This window comes from Haemorhous mexicanus, chromosome 3 (assembly GCF_027477595.1).
Source record: "Haemorhous mexicanus isolate bHaeMex1 chromosome 3, bHaeMex1.pri, whole genome shotgun sequence".
In the NCBI taxonomy this organism is placed as follows: Eukaryota; Metazoa; Chordata; class Aves; order Passeriformes; family Fringillidae; genus Haemorhous; species Haemorhous mexicanus.
The window spans coordinates 86979297-87004014 of NC_082343.1; the positions used below are offsets into that span (position 1 = coordinate 86979297).

Sequence of the window (24718 nt, forward strand, 5' to 3'; positions counted from 1 at the left end):
GAGCAAGAGAATCTGAGCGTTTGAGTTAGAAAGAGAATGACCATCAGCTGCCAATACAATGCAGCCAGAAAAAAACCCACAAGACATGTAATCCTAGGAAAAACCTGTCATAATGCACATTCCAACTAATTACAGACAAGCAACAGTAGCAGCATCCAAGACATGAGACCACATCATATAGCAGCAATATCGTACATGGTAACAATCACACATGGAAGTGAAAAATTGACTCAAAAAAGAACACATCTACATGCACCGCCAGCACCCCTCCAAGACCTTCCAGGAACAGTGACAATGTTATCACAAATTAATAAGTTTAGAATAGAAATTAGTACTGTTTATACCCACAAAGATATTGAAGGTGTAATAGCCTGCAGTATACAGATTAAACTACACAATTGGTAATATTTTCAGAACTTGTACTATAAGGTACACAGTTCCTTACTGAATAAACTAAGTCAGTAGGAATACTACTGTTAACTAAAGTAAAAGCTTTTGCATAGTCATTTTCCTACTCTATGCCTTAAGGAGATCCAAATGTTGCAGTGAACAGAGAAAACAACTCTTTTCTAATTCCTTCACCTGCCTTTAAAAGCACGCCAGCTCCTTTGTTCACTTGGGTGCAAATATTGTTGCAGATTGGTGAGCTCAGTCTCCACAGCAGCAATGAATTGAGAAAGCCTCTCTACATGTAACACAGTGGAGGAAATTTTTTTTTGTTTTTAGAATTATTTTCTTCTTCATCTTTTTACATACCTTATCAGGACATTAAAGAAATTAACAGTGTTGAAGCAAAACATCAAATGATTAAACACACCGATATTAAGGCTGTTCACATAATCTTAGGTCAGCTTTCCCCTGCACATACATTACAAGGATACAAGGTCAACTACTATTCTTTCCTTAAAAACTGCAATCTTGAGGGATGCAAAGTGGCATCAACAAAATTATTTTGTTTGAAAAAAAGTCATAGAACTGAAAAATTAATCTGATTTAGGAAAACAGTACTTTATCTCCAGCCCTTTGCCATGAGAGTTATATCAATAGCCACAAAAACTTTTAAAATGCAATACCTATGAAGTACTTATACTGCAAGCACTTGAAGTTAAGCCATATACTAAACTTTTGAAGTATGAAGTTTACACCATTGCAGAAGTAGTAATAGATCTGAAATCTCCAAATATTTAATTAAAATGTGCATATTTTTACAATTACATACCCAAAGATTGGCTAGCAGCTGTGAATTCACCCTGTATACCGTTCTCATCCAGAGTTCTATGGTCTAGTTTATGGCATGCTGATTCCACAGTGTTAGGTTCTTCCACATCACTGTCTATTTGATTCAGTTTTTTGAAAGCACTTTTCCCCCTACAAGGACTTCTTCTACAACATGAAGATTCACTGTCCTCTATTTCAGTGTTTGGGTCGATTAAAGCTGTACTGTACTTTTTGGTAAATGTCTTCTTTGCTGTAGACTTGGAAGGCGAGTTTTGTGCATCTAATTCATTTGGCAAAGGAGATGGTGTGCTGCTCTCTCCATCTGAAGAGGAACATTTCATCGGCATTGCAGCATTTTCATGGAAATGGGGATTTGGTTCATATTTGGGTTTTTCCAAACCAGGGAAACAGATAACAGCCAAAAACCAGTGGGCGCTGCAAAGGAAAAAATACATTAAAAAGTTGTAATTACATTAATGCCCCCATAATTATTCAAAGATAAACTATACTAGCTGTTCACTTTTCTGACCAGGTTTTACTCAAGCCTTCACAGGTTTCTGTAAAAGTACAATTTCTCCATGCAAATAATCACCAACAAATTAATTAATATGATGCAGTTAGTCAAAAACCAGGTGCTGTCTTAAATATTTATTTCAATTTGCTCACACTTTATAATTTTTTTTTTATTTCTCTGAATTGAAGCTTATTTCTTATTAAACATTTTCTTCATTCATGCATTAATTAAAGGTTGTAGAGTTCATGTTTTATAGCTGTTTGAAGTTTTCTAGTAGTTCAGCACCAGCAACACAAGTAGTCAGATCTAACGGTATGGCTGAATTGCCCACTTCCACTTATGTGATCTTCCAACTGTATTTAACCCCTCATATTTTTAAAGAAATCTTGTCAACAGTGAGTTAAAGAAGGAGAAAAAAAAGAGTGCTTCTAATGCCATCACAATGGCTCTGCTGTCTTCCTCACCCTTCACAGAACTTACATTCTAAGTTTTCCAAAACAGTTATATATCCCAACACAAAGTGTAAGTTTTGCAACAGTTTCCTCCTATTTCCTTGCTTCTTTAGGCTTCACTGACTTGCCACTTAAGTCAGAAATAGAGCAGCAAATTTAGGGACTGAGACATTACAAGTGGATTTTGATTGTCCAATTAAGAAATTTTCCAAGGGATCTTTGATTGTCTACAGCAAATAACAGAAGCTAGCAATGTATTGTACAGGCGAAGTCACATTTCAATGTGTTTTAGGAGACAAAAGAAAAAGCAGTAGCTAGAAATGCATGTCTAACTGCCATGCTAAAAAAATAATTAGATGGTTATGAAGCCCAAACTGCATCAAAGCTTAATGGCAATTAAAGTAAGTGGCCATTGAAAGCAGCATGTGTGGTACGGTTTGTCTTGAATGATTCATCACATCTAATAAATGAACTTAAGTACTTCCCAAGCCTGGAAAGTATGTGTATTTTATTAACAGAGACTTTATGTACCAATTATGTCAGCAGACTAGCATATTAACCTGGATGTAAAAAGAGAACAGCTTGTTACTGTTAAGAGAACAAGCCGGTCTCACTGGAGACGTGAACAAGAAGGACTGTACAGCCAAAGGACACGGATGTAGTCATGGTTAAATCAAAACACTGTTCTGAAAATTATTCTGCCCTGGAGTCAACCTGCCCACCTCCACTTACTGCAGTTTGACAGCTGGTTAGATGATGAGTCTACATTCCCTAATCGAGTGGTTATGAGAAAGTCTGGAAAAACTTGTTGGAACTAGACACCAAAACCCAGCAACTCCCCATCAAACCACCACTTTCTCATCTCCCTGGCTACTTGGTTATTTTTCTGCTCTGCAACATTCTTACTGTACCTACCAGGAAACCACTGTTGCAAATTAATGTCCTACCATCATCACCACTTGACAAACTTCAGCTTAAGGTGAAGGGAGAGGTCTGAGAAGTGTGAGCAGGATTATATGCAGGTGACAGATGCACACCAGGAGTACACTTCTCATGCTCTAATCACAACAGGATGAGTCCATGAGACCAAGCTACTTTAACCCGAAATCACCACCTCACACATGGTGGGAACGATAAGCCTTCAGTACCAACTGTTATGTTCTACTTGCTGAGAAAGACATTGCTTTAGTTCCTTGTCAGTAAACCAACGGGACTCTGAAAACTACTGTGTTTTATGTTACTAGCAACATAAATAATTCTTATAAAACCACAGAACTATTTGTTTTCCTTTTCAGGCGACTCATTTCTCCTATGCATAACCCATGTGCATATGTGAATGACACATGAGAGGATGGTGGAAGTGAACTATATAACAAGTGCAAAGGCAGCTTAAAATTTAAATGACACAATTCAAAGTTTTGGTACTTGAAGTTTCATGGGAGAGGGATGGAAAGGATGAAGTCTGCAGTGGACAGGGACCTGCAGTGGACCTTACACCTGAGTCATTAAAATCCCCTAGATCTGGATGTCTTGCTAGAGGTCATGGTACATCAAAAACTAAAGTTAGTGCTGATGAACACCTTTGTTGGGGAAATACAACTTTATAAAAAGGACAGATCTATGCATGACCAGTTATCTCTTAACTGCCTCTATACTGATAGCCTCAGAATTCAGCTGGAGAGGAGGCAGGAAAATGATAAGATTTATATATTTGCTTCGCACTGCACAATGGCACAGTACTGAGATAAATAATGTTTTATTAAAAAAAAAATTTTTAAATTTTTGAAATATTAGCTAGGTATGCCTATGAGACATTAGTTAGAAAATTCCTATCTGTCCTTATGTTGTCCTTATTTTGTTCTTATTGCATACATTTAAAATACAGTACTTCAACTTTCATAAATATTTTGGCTTAAGAACTGTTTAGATTATTTCTGTGAAATACAGAAATATGTTTGTGACAACTTGCTCTGATCTTAAGGAAAGCAATCATCATCAAAGTTCTTAGCAACCATTAAAATGCTAATGGTCAGCTTCCTGACCCTTAATAAATAGCAGGACAAAGGGATATAAAGAAAAAGAATAAAGTTCTCAAGGCAGTAGTGATTTTCAATTAAGTTTTCTTTCAATATCCATTTATTGTAACTAAAGATGATCCCATCTATATCTCATTAGAAAGGACTAAAAAAGATAAATCCCAAAGTTATCAAATGTCAGAAGCTTAGAAGAAAGAATGGAAGAGACTGAGGTAAAACCTAGAAAAAGTACACACAGAAGTTAAGTTTTGCTGTCTTTATATTGTCTGATAATTCTTATACTACAACATTTAAAGGTCTTATATAACTACTTAATTTTTAACTTCAATTCTTACTGTAATGTAACTTTTAATTTCAGAATTATGAAGCTTAAGCATTTACCAAATGTGATAAAAAGGTATGTGCACTTACGCTTCATTAAGGGGAACAAAAATGAAATCTTTCTCAAAAATATCGACATGCCGTGTCCACGTTTTTACTCGCCCATGTCGCTTCTGTTGTATTCTAAAAGAAGAAACCAACACACAATTTGTAGGGTGGCTTATTTTATTTGAGGGAGCATTTTCCAGATATTTTCACCTTAACATGTTGTTACTCTAGGTTGTTAAAATTTTCACAGGATATTCTTTGTCTGCTACAGATCTGGATGTTTCCTAGAGTTCTGTTGATATGTCTCTCTGTATAGCATCTGTTTTTAAGAGTCTTCATTGCAGCTAGCTCTATGTTAAATGACTTATCAACAGACTTACGAAAGGTTTGAAGTTTCATGAATATTTCTTCTTTCTCTTTGATTAAGGCGTTTATAGAAGAATGAACTGAACACATGTATTCTATCAGCATCTTCTTTTTTCAGCTTTTCAAGTACCAAATACCTAATTAGTTTAAAAAAAAAAAGAAAATAAAGAAAAAATAATGGAATTTTAATTAAAAATACTAAGCAACAGAGTAAAAACAACTGCTAACAGGTGCTCCCCCAAACTGTAGCAGCTTCTCACAGAAGAGCTATTTGGAGCTGACTACCCACAGGAACTAATTAATGCAAAACATATGTAAATATATAAAGGTATTAATATTTTGAGGTGTTATTGCTCTGCTCAATCAACAAGCTGTTCTGCTGCTCTTGTATTTATTTTTGTTTCATAGTAGGAAAACAAATTTTCAAGGAGTTTGTTACATAAAAACTTATCTAAGAGACCTATATTTTATATTTGAGCTACCAGATATCCAAACAGTCCCAAGAGTAACACACTCATTTGATTTTTACTTCTAAAATATGCTAATAGACTGAAAAATACACCTACACACCTTATGTGTAGCATAAAACAAGCAGCATGTAACAATTTAATATACTTCTAACATCTGCAGCATCAGTGACAGCACAAAATTAACTTATGTATTACATTAATCAAAACAAATTAAATTCCTGGAAACACAGATACTCTGGAAAGAGCAGCTGAACTTTAAAAAAGCCTTCTTTTTTTTTTCCTGTCAAATTTGCTCTTGAGATGTTAATAAGTTCAAAGAACCTTTATCAAGGTAGGAACAATGTCACTGTCAAGCAGGACAAGAGAAGAACCAAACTTCCTTGCAAGACCAAAAAACAACCTTTAAAATTACAGCTATGCATAGCTGGAGACTAAGTGTTACCAACTGACCTATGAATTTTTAATGGCAGAACTCTTCAAGTTTCAAAGTAAAAGACAACAAAAACTGATGTGAAATAAAACTTACTTTAAATAAAAATCAATAATAACATCATTTAAAAATTCTCCTTCATTTAGACAATGGAGGTCTTCGTTGGTCACAGAAATACCACCTTTAGCTGGAGAAGGTGGATAAACTATCAACCTGAGAAGAAAAATACATTCAATAAGAATTATGAAAAGCCAAAAACCCCTCAGAATTACAGGCCAAAATGAATATCTTACTTTTCTATAGGACCAATAAATACTGTATGCGGTTCGCCAATTTCTTCATCATCATCAAAAAATGGTAACTGTTTATTTCTTTGCTGCATTTTGGACTCAGAAGCAACCTTAAGAAAATAGAGTCAATATTAAATTTCATACTCAATTTTACTGAAATGGTAATAAAACTTTATGAAGTCCAGCAGTGTAATATCTGGGTTTTTTTGAGAACTTCAAGTCTGTGGTTTTTTTTTCCTTTCCTACCTCATCTATTACACTTAGGTCTTTGTTCATTTCTTGCAGAATCACAAAACTTTCAAATTCTTTAAAAAGTAGTTTGTTTAATGAAAGCATTAATTAACTGTAACTACAACAGTGCAACTTAATTTCTTGTTTGAAATACCATAATTTTACCAGTTGGAGAAAGTTATGTTATCTGACTACAGTGAAGATTTCTCACCCCCTAATAATTTGTAAATAACAACATTAATTGTGGACCATTGTAGAATTCTACAATTGAACTAAACACCCTTAAAAGTACTGTGAATGCAAAGAATATTTCCCATAGTTTCATAATCCACCCTGGACTAGTCTGGGAATTTTCATATAAAAGCCATCAAAAGCTGATGGAATTTTATTTTGGCTGACTAACACACTATCCTTAGTGTATTTGTAATCCATACAATACAATGACTTAGTTCTAAAATAAAAACATAATTACATTTTTTATTTTGCTTTCTCTATGAGATGGGCTTCCTTTGGAATTGTCCTCCAAGCACTTAGTAAATGCAACAAGCCTGGCATTGGCTTCTTCAAAGGAAATTTTCACAAAGAAGTCAGAAATGTTATTTCTAATACCAATGTCCATAATTATTTTTTCAAATATTGAATTTGCATGAGGATCAAGACCAGTTTCAAAAATTAAAATTATATACTGTTCTTCCTGACCTGCAAAAAAAGCAGAGAGGAAATTATTCATTTAGGAATAAAATAAAATAAAGCATGTTACAGTTATAAACAGATTTCATGGAATTTTAGGTCAACATGAGTACACACTGCTGATAATGTATGTAAGAAGTAATACGGATGTGAGCAGACAAGAGAGAAGGACTAACTGCCAAACCTTTCTTCAATGCATTTGCAAAGAGTGCATTCAAATTCTACCTTAATCAAGAAATGTTAAATATTACATCTGATAAATTTTTAAATGACACTAATGCAGAACCAAAACATTTTTTGAAATAACATCTTTGTTTACAGAGAGTAGGACTGTAACCAATATTTTCTCTTTTTCTTACTGCAGTTCCTACCCTATTGTTTCACTACAATTTCAAAAACTGTATATTCAGCATAATTTCCTCTCTGATCCTAGAAGACTGTGCTATAAAATATCACTGTTGTTGAAGAAGTTGGAGAGAATTACTCAGATCAATCAGCTATTATATAAATATCATCCACTTATATGATCTGAAAAATCAAAAAGCAGTAAATTGCACTAAAAGGAATTATTCTACACAGTCAGAAAAAGGAATACAATTCAGTCTGCAAATCCCAGTCTCACACTGCTGCCCAACACAGAGCTGCCCAGACCTGTTGTTCTGTAAGAGGCGTTTCAGACACAAGCATAACCATTTCCCTTTGGTCATTCTTAACCCAGCATGCTAACTCTTGTGAAAACTAATTCTTCAGCAGCATAATTCCCTATTCAATGCACACAGATTTTAGATTTCTAACTGGCTTTTGGGTGTTCTGCTTTGGGAGCAAGGCATCTACATACAACTGCTTACACAGCTCTGGATACAGGCTTAAATTAATTTCATTGCTTACAAAGCAGAGAGCAACTGTGTTATCACAAAGTACTCCTGCATATCAAATGCAATAAGGCAGCTGGATGTAAAACTCTGTGCCACAGCCTCAGGGAGAAGAGGTAGGTGGGGAAACTGCTGAGAGGCCATTCTCACACAGACATCTTGGGAAGCTTTTTTCTTTTTTGTGAATGCCTGTGTCCACCTGGGGTCTAATTCCTGCTCTCAGAATTGTGTCCAGGTCTCCTGCATGCTCTCCAATTACTTCTGTAAGATAAGACTCCTTACAGCTCATATTTCTTACAGGACATGGATAAGACTATTACACAGTAATATGGGAGCACTCAATTCTACAATTGCTGAAAGTATTTTTCCTCTGTTTGAATGCATTCATGTACGTACAAAACTGTGTGTAAGTATAAATAACCACAAAATTTAACCTGAAGAAAAGCCTATTAAAGAGAAAGAGGATTCAATGTTACATTTAACAGGTGTGCATATTAAGATGCTAGGACCTTGAAAATTATGTAGAAATTAAATTTAATTTTAATATACGCTAAGATAATCCACATATTCTCCAAGCAGTTATTTGTCTATCTCACATCATCATGACAGGTATGCCAGGAGAAAAAAAATCCAAGGCAACCTATACAACAGCTTCTACTAAAGCTAAAAACTGTCAGCAGAACAGCACAGATGGCAGAAATTTTACAAAAGCTGCCATACAAATGTAAAGGCTCCTATACAAAAACTAACCAAATCAACTTGCTTTCATTCAGTACAAATATTAGTGAAAAAAGTTGTACCAAACTGACTGAGTGTTATAACCAGCATATTTCTGCACAAAGAGGATGCCCAGCTGTTCTGAACTGTACTCTTTCTCAGCATGGGAAGGTAATACTGTCTGAAAAAACACTACACCTACCCCAGCCAGTGATGACCCTTTTAGTCTTAATGCACTCATTCATTACCCAAAATATTAAAATACAATTTGAAGTGAATAGCAGACTGAAATTGTTTTACTTACTGTCTCCTTTGTATTCGTACCAGACATTATCTTTACTCATTTTCAGTTGATCTCTCAGACTGCTACAGGTTGAAGGAACTGTTTGTAGGAAAACTACTGGCAATTTTCGGACACTACACCATTCACATTTAGTAAGCTCTGAAGTTTTCAGGTTAATCTCTCTGATATCACTTTCTGATTCTATGAGAAAATAATGACATATCAAAATATAATAAATGCCTGTAAGTTTCCTTTACAATTTCCCCCTTGATTTTAACAAGTAATAGCTATGTGCTCACTAAATTTCTTAAGTACTTAAAACTTTAAAATTAACAGACATGCAAGAAGTGATGGTTTTTCATGTCTTAAAAGACAGGCTAAATTCCAGTGTCATCTGTCAAGAAAGGCATCAGAAACAAACTGTTTTCTTCCTACCAACTCTTTTTATTCCACAGGAAAAAATCCCCACAATTTCCAGTTATTTAAATTTGCAACTATTGCTATGACACATTTTACAGTAAGTTTGTAAAATTTTCTTTGTACATTTATCTTTGACCAAGTACCCATATGAAAAAAAACTTTAAAAAGATGAGCATAAACACATGCAGAGAAATTATCTCACTGCCTGAGGAAATAAAGGACGACTCCTACTTTATTCCCCAAAAGAAATGTTGGTAACACAGTAGAATTTTAACACTGCATCTGATGCCGCCAATGCCAATGTTAAGTTTTCTACCTGTAAAATTTGTATTATAAAATTTGATATAAAAAAAGGCAATACTAAAGTGCTAAATGCCGCAACAGACACAGCATTTAATGAGTCACCATTTTTATGCTATTGATGAATTAGGTGCCATATAAATAAATGCACCACACAAATATTTTAACTAAAACCTGATAGCTATTTTCTACAAATTATAATAAGCTCTTCAGTGTTTTATTTTTAAAAATACATTTAAAGCATTTAAACTTAGTTTCTATGCATCTGTATTTTAGATGCAACATAATCTTGAATACTTGACTGACCAAAAGCTACACTCATCTTTACAGGTTGTGAGACACTTTTCTGCACGTAATAATTACAAAATACAATAGTTCTCTTTAACAAACAACAACAGCAATATTCAACAGGACTGGATCTTAAGAATGCAACTTAAGATTAACAAAAAATAACAAAGCTTTTCAGGCCCAGAGCAAAACCCTACAAAAGAAAAGTAGGGAAACCAATCAGAAGTTGTAACTCACCCTTTCCAAATTATGTCGCTGTTTCTTTAAGTGACATGAAATACACAACTTTCACACAAGAGACAAAATTATCAAGAGAGATCTAGACAGGAAAGGTCTAGGAACCAGTGTGGTTTTTACTGTCTACTTAACACAACTGAAATAAAAGAACTAATAAAGTTTTAAAAAGCTAACATTTTACAGGAGGGTTGATCTTGCTTTTTATTTTTGTTAAATCACTTTTCTTAAAGGGCAGGTCATATTTGTACTCTCCATTTTCTTTTCTCATATCTGACTAGAGACACCCAGTATAATTTACTACATAAATGACAAAATGAGAATAAATATTAAATTGGGACTCACTTGTTAATACCTTTCACAGACTTACTTAATTCAAAATAAATATATTGAGTACTAACAAAAAATGAAAAATGTACTCACCTTCTTGACTCTCTAGGCGTATTTTGATATAATCCAGGCAAAACTGAAAGACAACACAATTGTAAGAGCTCACATCTTCTGCAAATTTTAACTGACTGAAAGCCTTTAAACTGTTAGCAAACACATTTAAATGGACTTAGTATTTAAGGAATTTAAAATGCAAGTTTTAGGAAAAAACAAAATGTACAATTTAGCACAATTTAGGCAAGCACATTCTTTGCTACTCTAATCTCTTTCAGTCATACTGACTGTTTAAACTTCAGATCTCTCTGAAGTACTCAGTTTTCAAAAACTTTTACAATACTCTGAAAAATACACAAATTCTATTTTTTCAAAAGAAAATGTAATCTACCAGCATTTAGGTAAATCAAACAATAGTGTTGCGTAGAGAGGTGGAAAGAACACGTAACAACACTCTGCTGTTTCGGTGGTTACTCCAGCAGTAAGTATCCATTCTATTCCGGCTGACTGCATACAACTAACATTCAAGGACTCCTTGAAAACTCCATGTAACTTACAAGGCTGACCGAAAAAAAAAAAAAAAATCTGTAGAAGCAAAATTGTTCACCTCTAGGACAATGCTTCTTTCTTGCACCTATCAACTTCTTTTGGCTGTTGTTTTTCAATTTTTTTAACAAATGCATGCTAGCCCATAACCTCCCTCCAGCATGCAAACAAGTTCTTTTAGAGTGCTGCAGCACAACATTTCTATTAAGAACCAGAGCTAGACTCATGTGTTAGAGTGTAGCAGTAATTCGAGGTTCTCTGGAAATCACAGCCTCTGAAATTAGAGACAAACTTACTGTTCCCCAGACAAAGGCAAAATATTATGTTGTTCAAATACAAAATACAATATCCATCAAAACCTGAAAAGAAAGCTGTGAAAGAGCAAGGGTACTTACAATCACAGGCTCCACGACCATTCTGCGCAGCATTCCTATTCGTATGCTTCGGCAGTTCAGTATGACGCTTTCACAGGAATTTTGGTAATTTAGAGGTACGGCCTCGGTTACCATCTCTTGAGAAATAACTTTGCGCCGTTTTATTGGAGTGTTAGACACAATGTTCCCAAACTGAAAAGTAATTTTCAGGTTTCAGAATGTCTCACCAAGGTTTTTTGCTAAATCAAGCTCGTTGAAACTAATGACTAAATTTTTAGCTACTTTTCTGTTGGTCAACAGGATTACTTACTAGAGCACCCATCTCAAACATATAGAGAAGGGAGATAATTCCTAAAAGACTATTTGTAACACCTGGGGATTGCTACATTCAAGAAGAAAATAAAAGGTAACCTGACACTTTTAGACACTTTACTGACATTTCCAAATCACAAATAACGCTTCTAAACTGCCAAAGCAAATTAAGTTTTATCTTTTGGAAACACTATGCAGTCTAGCAAGCAAAGTTATTTTTAATACATTTTATTCAGATAAAAAAGCACTAATGCTGTAAAACCACCACAACGCTGGTGGTTTAATTTTTTCTTTCAGTTTTTATTAATCCATGCTTTTGGTGACTAATTCTTGAAGTACATTACACCACCACATTAGCAGAGTACAGTTTTCAAGAAACATAAATAAATAAGCCCAATCAAACTTCCCTAAGGAATCTCTGCAGAACTAAGATGGTTTTAGGATAGATTCCAAGGTCAGAAGACTAAACATTGAAAGAAGGTCATGTGGTGTTTGGCCGCAGTTCAAGAAAAGTCTCTAGATGCTAACTGAAGCTGTAATCTCAATGAAGTATCTTGTTAACCAACAGAATAATCTTACCAAAAAACCTATCGCAATGAAATAAACCTGCTGATAGCCAGCCTGTAAATATATTTATTTGTTGTACTGCTTATATTGCTTTATTCTGTTGAAGGATTTTCTGTACACTAGTCTTTTCTTTGGTATTTATATTGTTTCATAAAGCTGCCCATAAATAAACATTCTTTTTTGTTACAAAATGCAATTAAAGTCCCACAGAAAAACATTCTAAGGGATTCAGAGTTTCTGTTAAGACTAAATCTGAAAAATTATTTCAAAGTCCCGAATCACTAACCCATCTTGGCAATAATTCAAAATCTACTTTTGGATGCTTCCTTTGTTTTATACACTGAAGAAGGTAAGCATTCTAAATCCCTGTAATTAAAATGCTTTCCTAGGCCTCTTGTTGAAAAGAGCTCTTTTCCTTTTTGTCTGCTGGACTGGCTAAATGTTATTAAAAGCTCAAAACAAATCAGAGACAATAAAACATCAAAGTATTAAGTGATGCTATATTCAACTAGTCTCTACTCAACTACTAAAGAATTAATGAATATTTTGAGAGAAAGACAGCTGAATAAAGCTTTTTATATTACACCTAAGAAAACTGCTACGATCTCTCCAAATCTTGGTAAGTTAATTCAATCAATGTAAAATTTGTATTATATTTCACAAAAAATGTTTTAATTTCCCCCATTTTCAAAAGTAAGCTCAGACTCTAAAATAAAATAATCTAACATATAGAATTACAACTGGTTTGTAAAGACTAGTGAACAGGAACATATGGATATACAAAAAAAAAACCAAACAAACCACATTTGGGAGAGTTTCAGAAGTCAGACACCAGTGCCTTCACAATGCAATGCTCTCAATTAATTCAGCACATACTGCAAGAATAACTTAATTCAGGAACTATTTATAATCCAGGCTTTCAACCTCGCAGCTTTGTTACAGGCTGGAGGTTCACAGCTTGATACTGATAGTGGTGACTAATTATACAACATATTATAAATATCCATAATTTCATCAACTGTAGCACTAGAATGTTGGCTTCTGAATCTCAACATAGCAAGAAGGTTTTGGCATCAGTACTTTAGTGTTCTAACTCAAAGAACTGGAAATCTGATCGGATTCTCTTGTTGAATCAAACTCTTAATAGTGAAACTGGACACGCGAGTCCAGAATTGTTTTAATCAGCACTATTATTCCACTACCAACTGACACATGGAATTTATTCCTCTTAATGGCTCATTACTGAGATGGCTTTTAACACAGAATGAAAACTCTCCCCCCTTTGGCCACACTTAAGGTGTGCTCATCGAGTACTTTTTTGTCTTTGCTTATCCAATTCTTACAGCAGTACTCAACTAAAAAACACAAGCCCCACCATGAAAGTCCTAAAATAAGTGCTATTAACTGGGACAGTTGTCAAAGCATTTTCATTTTAAAGGACCATTATTGATCCCAGCCTCTCTTTTCATGTTTAACTTCAGAAAGTCTCCACAGGCAACAGCTGGTAGTGACACTCTGTTGCAAACTGAGACCTTGAGCTTCACAGAGAACTCCTGTCCAGTCTAAAAGAGTATACATTCAACACAAAAGCATTTATTTTAACAGTATAATTAAAATCATTACGAATGCTTGTAAAAATGTAATGAACACATTTTCTTATGGTTCCAGTAATAGGTATGCAGAGAGACAACTTGATGAGCTGCTGAGTAAGAAAAACAATCAAATACAGTCAACTTCTGACAAAACAAAACAAGCCTTTACATATTCCATTTATTATTTGATTCTGTTTTCTTTAAACAAAGCATTAAATAGTACCTGATCTTTCATTCTTGCTTTTCTTGGTAGTGTGACTGCAATTTCTGTATCTGTTGTTATACTACCTATTCTCTGTTCTATTCCACAACTGTTCTCCTTTAATGCTGCTTCCACCTTTCCTGTAGAAGGAGCTGGGGAGGAGCGGGCTGAATCTGCAGGACGAGGTGAAATGCTTTCCATGCTCCTAGTGCTGCCACTATTCTCGTCCTCATCATCATCACTAGACAAAACAACTAAACAGAAAATATTACATTCTCAACCACTACATTCTTCTGTAACAAATTTCTTTTTTCATTTTTGGCTTTTGTTGCTAGTGTGATGACAATTTCTGTACTGTTGTTATACTACCTATTCTCTGTTCTATTCCACAACTGTTCTCCTTTAATGCTGCTTCCACCTTTCCTGTAGAAGGAGCTGGGGAGGAGCGGGCTGAATCTGCAAGACCAGGTGAAATGCTTTCCATGCTCCTAGTGCTGCCACTATTCTCCTCCTCCTCCTCCTCATCACTAGACAAAACAACTAAACAGAAAATATTACATTCTCAACCACTATATCTTTTTGTAACACAAATTTCTTTTCAAGTAATACCTTAGAAGTAATTTATATAATTGTCCTGCAGTGCCAGAAAAATCCACATGTATAATTATATTATGTTTCTACTAATGCTTATTTGGAATCTGGTTGCAAGCACTCTCTGCCTTGTTTTTCATTTCTTACAACTATACAAAAAATGAGCAACATTAATCCACCTCTAGACAGAAGTGAACTTGGTTCAGTCAAGAACTAAGTAAGTAAGTAATACAACCTAAAAACTGACAAAAGAAATTATGACTGAAATAATTCAAATCAGTAGGACAACATGGTCTAATAAACTAAGCACAGAACCAGAAACTTAATTTCCTTTACTCCATCCTTTCTGCTTACTGAGTTTACAAAGAGAAAGCCAGAAATTAACATTTTACACACTATAAAATTTAAATAGATAAATAGTTTAGAAGAAAAGAGGAAAGAAAACACAAAATAAAAATCAAATACTGTCTTTCTTCTTGGAAGAATGAATGATGGAATTCTGCTAAGAATACTGGCTTTTCCAATACCCCAAAAGTAAATATTTTTGTAAAAACAAACAAAAGAAAAAAAGTCACAAAATAATTCTTGTTTTTCCCAATGTTCACCTTTCTTGAAGAGTGCCTCTGCATATGAAATTATTAAAAGCCCTGTCCCTTTTTTCCAAGAACACACACAAAAATATTCCATGCAACATCAGTTATGTAAACTTGCACAAACAGTTCCTTCACTATACAATATTCTGTGTTTGCAGCTAATGGCTGTATTCATAAAAAGGTACTTACTTGGATCATTTAATTCAGATGGTCTTGTACTCCTCTGTCTTAAGCTCCCTGTAAGTTTAGGATTTTTTGTCCCAGTTATAAGACCAATTTTTCCATTCTGTCGTAACATAGAATGTCCTACAACCTCATTACTCAGTAGAATATCCGCTGGACCTTTTCCAACAGCAGAACTATAAAACTTCTTTGTGCTGAGCCCTGTACCTGAAGATTTTTGCCCTGGTGAATTCTGATGTATTGAAGAACGTGATAAAGGTCCCACAGATTCACTTAACGTTACAGTTTGTCTGGAGACTCTTTGCAAATCCTTTAGAGAAGCACTTTCACAATGTCGGCATTTGGTCTGATTTTCATTTGCCCTACCACAATTTGGGCATTCAGTAGAATAATCAATCTGTTCCAAAAGCTAAAGGAGAAACAAACACACAATCAGTAATTGAAAGCAGAAAGAGACAATTTCCAAATATTGAACTTGATTTCTGTTCAGAATTAATCATACAATCACTTAGGTTGGAAAAGACCTTTAATATCATCGAGTCCAATTATTAACACAGAACTCTCATCACAAAACCATATCCCCAGGTGCCCCATCTACATGTCTTTTAAATATCTCCAGGGATGGTGACTCAATCACATGTCCGGCCATCCTCTTCCAAGGTTTAAAAACCCTTCTGGTGAAAAAATTTTTCATAATATCCAGTGGGAACTGACAACACTACATTAGCCATTACAGTAAGTAGACAAAGCAGACAAAAAAACCACAGCTTAATTTTTTATTTAATTTAAGAAAATGAATAATGTTCTAAAAGGAACAAATGTAATTTGCAACAATTTTTTAAAGCTATTCATGTTGGACAATTCAGATTTTTCTTCTTGTATTTTCTTCCATAAACAAAACCTTGCACACTGTTCAGATACATATATCCATCAGCAAGATGGTCCAATTACACTGTTTCTGTAAAAGCAGTTCCATGGGACAAAATAAAGTAACCTACAGATCCTTAAAGCAATACTGGAGAGGATTTGAAGAAACCTCGTAGGTCCAACTTATCTGTCCTTTCAAGGTATCTTTTAACAACCCGGCAAAGTGTGCAGGAAAATTCACTCCTTAAGGGAGATAAAGAAAAGGTAAAGTACATATTATTGCTCAAGAGTCATGTGTCACAGAGAAGAAAACAGGACTTGAGGAATAGGAGTTTCCCAAACTTTCAAGAAGCAAGCAGGGGCTACAAGGAAAAACGTATCCTATCACTACAAAGACAGCAGTCTTTTGTTTTTCTCACATTTACTAGGTCCCACTCAGTTCTGTATTGTAAGCGTAGAACTTGGACTTCTGTAACATATAAACTACAGAACGAGTACCAAAGTGAATACAGGACATCTCTAGAGATGAAAATACAGGGCATGTTATTGTCTCCTGAAGCACTGAATTCAAATGGCATAACCACTGTACTGTGAACTACTGAAGGCAACAAAAACCTACATCCCACCAAAAACTTTCAGTATCTACTTTGAAACACAGCTTTCACAATTTACTCTCCCCACTCCCAGCCCTGACCACACCTCCAAAAAAGGACTTCCACAGGCATAGGAAGTAATTTCAAACCCCAAATTTAAAGACAAAAATCATATGATGAGAACATATTTTCACACAATTTCTGCAATTTAACAAAGCTACACATACTGTAGAGAAACAGAAGCAAAAAATCCTAAGTGTATAAAATGTATCAGACCCTTAAAATCTGAACTGTGGGATGATAGCAAATTACAATGTAAACAAGTGTTGTGCCTCAGTGCTGTTACAGGATGTAGCTCTTAGAAAGATAGTGCTTATCACATTGAAGAATTTCAATCAGACATTAAAAATATTCAAGAGAAGGCAACAAGAGTACCTGGAGGATCTTAAGTATAGAGTAATTGCACTCCTCTACTTCAACCACATGCCAAAAATTTTAAACCAGCTTTTTTATTAACATCACATTAATTAACTAAATAAGCAATGGAAATGCCAAAGAACGGTACCAGGTGTTTCAAACAAAAGCTAAGCATATTAAAAAAAATCATAGATCTATAATTTTTTTTTTTTTTTAACAAGATCTCCTTACAGGACATTTTGCTTTGATACTCAAACAATGTGACCTGTATGTGTGCATTATGAAACTTCCAAAGTAGCCTGGGAAGCTGATAAAAAATACAGAGAGCCTTAAAGCCGTTTCCAAAGTATCTTACATCTGATATTCAAACAAGTTCCTGACAGAAACATCCTGGTTGGCTGCATGGAGACCAGGGAATGCCATTTGGGTACCTAAGGAACTACTCTCACTGAAAAAGTGAGCAACTTATAAAAAATACTTGCATCTTTTCAGTACTTTAATCTTTACTGTTCTGAGTACAGAAAATCGTGACACAGAAAAAAAAAATTTGTCAAAGAGCAAAAAATTGTTCCTCTATTTCAGCAAATTAAAATTATCAATCTCTGGTTTATCAGTCAGCTATTCAATAAAACTGAGATTCCTTTTCTTTTCAGTGCAGCTTCTGTCTGTTCAAATCAGAAAAGAAATATTTCACAACTATTAGCAGTATTGGCACTTAATTATCTCTATCATTGTAATTTTTTTAAAATTATGTAAATCTTCCTCCCAACTCTATGGATTTTTAAAATCTCAGTCTGTTTTACTCCTGAATGTTTGTTTAAAATATGCAACAACTTTTAAAATTCAACAAGAATTTACATATTTTTAAAATATAACCCACCTTTGACTGAGTTAAGCATTTTTTTGTAGCAGAAGATAGATTCAAGTCAGATTGATATGAATTGCAATGACCTTTCTGTCGCACCTTTCTTTTAATGTCAGATTCTGATTCAGAGTCATCTGTATTCTCCATTACACTGTCTAGAAGAGAAAAGATCCAAAAACATTAACAAAAAATGTCCACTCCTATACTGTTAAAATTATGATCATCTTACTTTTTTACATACACTAACTTGAACTAAACATAAACACATTTTTACACCTCAAAAATCTACACCGTTTCAAATGTTTCATGACTTGTTGTACGACTAAAAAATAACGTTCCCCAAAGTAACTTCAAAATGTAGTTTTAGTAATATTATTGCAGTGTCGCTCACTGACAATTTTTATCTTATATCTTTGCAAGAAGCTTTGGATTTGCAAATCCATGCTAACTTCACTGCAAATCAAGTGGAGGGTCTATCGCCAAAAATAGGAGAGGATGCTAGATTATGCTATTATACCACAGAACTTTTTTTAAGACTCTATTTTTTTTTAATATATATGAACACTTTTTCAATATACATACTAACAGTCTCACAAACATCCCACTATAGGACACCTCAAAACTAAAGAATGGATGATATTTGAAAAAGAATTAATAATAGGTGAGGTTTTTCCCAAGCTTTCTTTGAAGTAGTACTGCTGAAGATCTACTTAACATTAACCTAAAATGGCACAGCAGAACAACTTGCCAGTGCAGGTGACTATGCAGCTGAACAGCAGGTTTACAGACTGTATCTATGCTAACAAGGCTTAACAAAACACAGGGTATTTTCTTTTCCAGTTTCACAATTTCCACACCTGAAACCAAACTGTATTTTTTCTACTGCACTTCCAACACCTTGGTTGTTGCACCTAACAACAATGTAAGAGCACGTTTCAGCTGAGGTACAGAGCTGATGCTGGTTCTTTTATTAGCTCTCTCAATGTATGAATACACTTCATAACAAGTGCTGGTTACTACACAGCATTTTTCTTGTACTAACACTGCTACAGAAGTTCCTCAACAATAATTCACAAACAAGCTGGGGGTTTGGGCTCAGACTACTTAACTCCAGAGATCTGTTCCATCTCCAGTTTTATGATCCCAAATGTTCCCTATTTCTGTTGCTTTTAAAATAACTGAAGCCTAATTTAAAATTATTACATGATTGAACTAGTTGCAGAAATCTGTCAAGAACGGCAAAATCATCCCTTCATGCACAAACTTGTATAAAACTAGAATAACATGATCTAAGGCTGTAAGTAGATCTACCAAAGGCTGTATAAGATTTGGCAACACATCCACCCAAATCAGGTATTAAAAACATTATTCTGCTTAGAAGAAATGAGAACTTTAAAGATAACTTACCCACTCCTTGAGACCGTGGTAATCTAATGTGGTCTGCCTCCACTTTCTGAAGCTGAGGTGGGTATTCTTTTCTGGAAAATGAATTAGACGTATGGTTGTTCTTTTAATAGACAGCATTATAACTTAGTCACAATTATATATGAAAAACAAACCTGAAATGTATCTGAAAGCTACAAATAAGTAACTTCTCCTATTACATGCTATTTGTACACATAAAAAAGTATTATCAAAATGATACAAACAGCTACAATAAATGTCTTGGAAGTGTTTCTGATCTAACTCTCTTCTGTAATAATCAATAGTTCTGGAGACTGTCACTTTTACACACAAGTTCACAAATACTGAAGCCTGCATCTTCTCCTCCTCTACAATCATGCAATACAAGACAGATACTTTTAAAAGCCAAGAAAAAAACCAAGTATTATTCTAATATTAAAGCAGTAAGTTGTGGAACACAAGTTCCACAACTTAAAAAACAGGAAGAGAAGATGCAAAACAGAGGAAGGAGATCCAATGTGAAAAACTGTTGTGTCCAAAAGCCAGAAAGAACAACACAGCAGACATGGTTCCTATGTATTTGTTTTTAAAATATTGTAATAGAGACAAATTACTGGATAGTATACATTTTGTTGGTATAACTTGCATAATATAGATAGCACACGTTTTTGTGCAAATTAATGCAATATATGGCATTATAGCAAGATTTGAGTCTCCTGAAAGATGTTTTCAGTTTACACACATGTGTGTCAAATCATGCTGATAGCAAATTAAGATTCCTGAAGCTCGGTGCATGTGGGTTACTGTTTGTAGCACTTGTCCTTCTCAGTGCTCTGAGCACTGCAGCTCAGATTGCTATTCTTGTCGTAACAGAGGACAGCACACATCTGAAACACAGGAGGCCTCATCAACAAACTCACCAGAAACTGGTTTTATTGGAAAGTTAAGCACTGGGCTACAAATGGGTCACACATGTCCCTTACTGCTACCTCTGATTACAAGGACATTAATCAACAGCAAGAGGGCAAAGCAAACAGCTGCAGGCAGTTACATCACCACTAACAGCTAAATTTTGAGGACCCATCTGACAAAAATTTGGCTATGGCTGAAGTAGACTTTAGCTTCAGTTAAAAGATTTTATTTCTTTCAGCACAGAATACACCAAATTATAAAACCTTTGAATTTTCTGCATCTCTAGGTAACATTATTAATTAATATCTTTGGAACAAGATTAATCTACAATGTCCTTTGAGACACTTCTTACCTAATAACAAACACACGTCACTGTGTTGATAGGCTGCAGTTTTAAAGAAAATTCTGGCAGAAAAAAGAACTGAGGAACAAGCACGGCTATTCAGAATATAGAGATGCCATAGTACTTTATCATGACTGCTGGCAAGCATATCACAGATGACAGATTAGGTAATTTATTTGTTACTGATTGTGTCAAATGTGTTTCTGGAACAATCCTTCTCCTACAGAATTTTTTTAATTAAAACTGGAAACTCAGTATGAATATTTATTAACAAATTCAATGCATTATTTTTTAGATAATTTTCCTTAAAAATTTAAACACGTGGAATTACTCTAAGGCAGATTTAGTGGAAATAAAAGGCAGAGCTCAAACTCATCATTATGAGAAGCTGTACTATCAAAACCAACGCTCATGACATTCTAAAAAGTAAAAAAAAAGCTGTAACGTCATTTTAGATTAGAAAAATATAAACACTGCAGTAAGGGTGTGCAAGCTGTTGTGTCATGTGTCATAACTATTTTTCACTAGTATTTCACAACAGTAAGTCTTGTTTTGAACATAATTTTATCTAGAAAAATTATTTTCTGTAAGATGTCTAAAATATTTAAAACTTAAATGATATTAAAGAGAAAGAATATTGAAACTATTTGTCATTTAATTGAAAGCAAACAATAAAGCAAATCATATGGCAGATTTAGAATACTAAAATTTCTTTTAAAATGTGGTTCACAATTCAAGGTCTCTGGACATTTCTAACTAACAATTTTTCTTCTAAGAACCATACATTTGTATAACATTTTTAATATGCAAAAAATATTTATCTTATTAAGATGATCAATTCATTATTTATCATATAGGGCTAAATAATTCTTTTACAATAAATCAGAATACACCAGCATTATCTACCCCCTACTGAATTTTGTGTTAGCACTGTAGACTCAGATTTATAGCTATTAAACAGCCAAACACTTGCAAGAATACAGAAGTGGTAGTAAAAAAAAAAGTGTACCTTTCCTCTCCCACAATATAGAACTCATACACTCACAGTGAACCATTAACATCCAAACCCAAGTCACAAAAAATCAGTTCCAAAACAACTGAGGCTTCCCAACACACTTTAGTGTGGTTAGCAATTCAAGGTCAGGATTGAAGTAGCATTAAATTAGAAAGAAAAGTGAAGACAACTTTAAAGACTATTTAATTTGAGATTTTAGCTAAAATTTTTTTTTTAAATGATGTTTTCTTGGAGACAATGACAGCCCTTCCACAAGAGGGCAGCAACTTTAGGCACCTTTTGCTACTAAGAGAAAGAAGAGCACACCACCATGAAGTTTTTACAGACTAGAAACAAAGTTGCCCTTCTGAGCACAGTGTTTGCTGCTGCCTGAAAAGCTGCAGATCCATTAATACCTTCTCCAGTAAAATACTTAGTACACTGAGCCATTTATTTATGAGTGAGTGCAGAAACAGATGGGGAAATTGGTTGCTCTGTAAATAAAACATTATATCTACCTTTAAAAGGACTATCTGGAAAAGAAAAAAAAAAATCTTAGATTTAAGAACATACAGCACTTCTAAACAAATGCCTTCTTGCTGTTAAACCCTGACCAAAACTGTCTTCCATTTAAATGGGAATAATCGAGGGATGAAACAGCTGAGCTGATTATGATGCAAGATTACATATATACTGTGTCTAACAGTTAAAAAAAAAAAACAATGCTCAGAGGTGAAGCAATTTTAGGCATCTTGTTTATGTCCTAGATTATAAGAACTTTTAATACCTTTAAGTACATGGGTAGTAGACAAGTATTTGATAAAAAGCAATCTCAGGAAGTAGTAAAGCACCAGACAGCAAAACACTGATTACAGGAGCAAGAAAGATCAAGCTTTTTCTGCAACACACCAGACTGAAATACTCAGGCAGTCTGGACTGTGCAGCATCATGAACTTTTGACATATTTTAACTGCTAGATGCCACAATATTCTTGAGTAAGCATGTTTTGCCCAGACAGAATGGTGTCACTGATTTCATATTTTCAGCAAACAATCATTATTACTGCTATGTTCTCTTGCTGATGGAATTGGACCTTAGTGTCCTCATAACAGCCTGGTAGAGAGACCTTCATGAAACTGTCCAGACAAAGTGACATTTTCACTTAAAATTTCTTCTCTAGGAAAACAAAAAAACAGAAATGTGGTGGGGAGGATGAGGGGAAGGGGCAGGTCCACAATTTCTGTCTATGCCAGAAAGCTAATAAACATGAAGAAACATCTGGATCTGGCAATTTGGGAGCGAGTGCTACCTATGATTTGGTACAAGCCACATCAAAAAGGCTGTACCAGCTCCTAATTTTGTTGAGGCGCAAGGCTTACACAAGAGCTGTGTTTAATGCACAGCATGGCTCTTTGAGAGGCTGCTTTATTCAGCCATTCCTCTACTTCTGTATGCATTATTTGGAGATGTGTCACTGAAGACAGACTGTTGAATTCTACATCACTACATAAGAGAGGAAATCACAATAAGATTGAAGCACAAAGCTGCTGAGGTGAGATTTACCTTCAGCATGTGTTAGAGGACGAGCAGAGTACAAAAGCCAAAGGCTGAAAAGAGAAGCAGCAGCACAGGGAACAGGGTTTTCAGAACACAGGTCAGCCACCCCATTTGGCCCAGAAAGTCAGGAGCTGCTGCTGCACTTATGACAGTTATGATTAAAGCTAAATTTAGCAGCTCCTGCCTACATCATCTTCCCCTGCTAGGACAACAACAAAAAGCAGGCAAAGAAAAAGGAACATATCCAGTAGTACTGGATGAAGAAGCAGCAGGTGTCCCCATGAGAAAATGAAGATCTCATCAGCATGGAACTCAAATCTTTTCTTCTATGCCATACAGTGACACTAACTGCCTGATGAGTATCTATTTGATAGTTCTTTTAAGAAGTAACAAAAGGCAGTAAAACAGAAAGGCTTGATTTTCTGAATTTGAAATAAATAAAGAAAATTCTGAATTCAGAAAGAACTGTGCTATTTACATCATTATCAGTTAAACATTACATATACTTTTAAAAAATTCAACCTGGTATCAAGCTCATACTGCCAAAAGCCACCTACACAGACAGGATATTTACAAAAACTCAATGACTTCATTACTATCAAGAAAACATTTCCACTAACATATAAATTTAAGCTATATATGAAGAAAAATAAATGTATGGTATTTCATACTGCTAAGAAAATATTAACAGCAGTAACCCAGATGCAAAACAAGTGAGAAATTAGCCCGAAATTAGCTGAATGTGTCAGGTTTTGCTACACACTTTCTGTTAACTGCTTTAATATATGCATTTCATGAACAAAATATACACAGTAAAGCAATAAAAACCTTTAATGCAATTCAAACCAAGCTGAGATGACAGAGTGAGAGCTGTTAAACAGCCCACTAAGAGCTTCAGAATCATTTTACTAAGGTGCTTCAGAACCATTCTATTACACAAAGTTCGCTGCTCTACAAAAAGAATTAGCACTGAATTTTTAAAATCCAGAGAATGTTGATGCAATTTTGCACTGGATATATAAATAAATTTCCAGTGGAGAATTACCCAAAATTCACAGTAACACAGCATTTCTTAGAGATGGATGTAGAGGTTCTTTTTCAATAAAAGCCAGTAAATGAATCATAAAAACAGAACTAAAAACAATCCACCCCTATCACATATAAGTAGATATAATTGACTGGATCAAATATTCTTTAACTAGCATTAATACAGCACTCAATCAGTTAATTTTCTTAATGCCT

The 24718-nt window shown here is 34.6% G+C and overlaps 1 protein-coding gene across 6 annotated transcripts in view; it reads right to left on the bottom strand.

The window, feature by feature from the left end:
• The window catches only part of SENP6 (SUMO specific peptidase 6), a 71705-nt gene that overhangs the window by 10820 nt on the left and 36167 nt on the right, over positions 1–24718 (bottom strand). For all 6 annotated transcript variants that reach the window (XM_059842595.1, XM_059842590.1, XM_059842591.1 and 3 more), the window contains 13 exons: positions 19674–19744; positions 18282–18421; positions 15531–15933; positions 14179–14411; positions 11506–11676; positions 10604–10646; positions 8960–9139; positions 6849–7075; positions 6149–6255; positions 5952–6068; positions 4970–5092; positions 4632–4724; positions 1220–1653 (listed from right to left, as the gene is read on the bottom strand). In XM_059842595.1, coding sequence (XP_059698578.1) covers positions 1220–1653; positions 4632–4724; positions 4970–5092; positions 5952–6068; positions 6149–6255; positions 6849–7075; positions 8960–9139; positions 10604–10646; positions 11506–11676; positions 14179–14411; positions 15531–15933; positions 18282–18421; positions 19674–19744 — 2342 coding nt within the window. The remainder of the gene's footprint in view (positions 1–1219; positions 1654–4631; positions 4725–4969; positions 5093–5951; positions 6069–6148; positions 6256–6848; positions 7076–8959; positions 9140–10603; positions 10647–11505; positions 11677–14178; positions 14412–15530; positions 15934–18281; positions 18422–19673; positions 19745–24718) is intronic.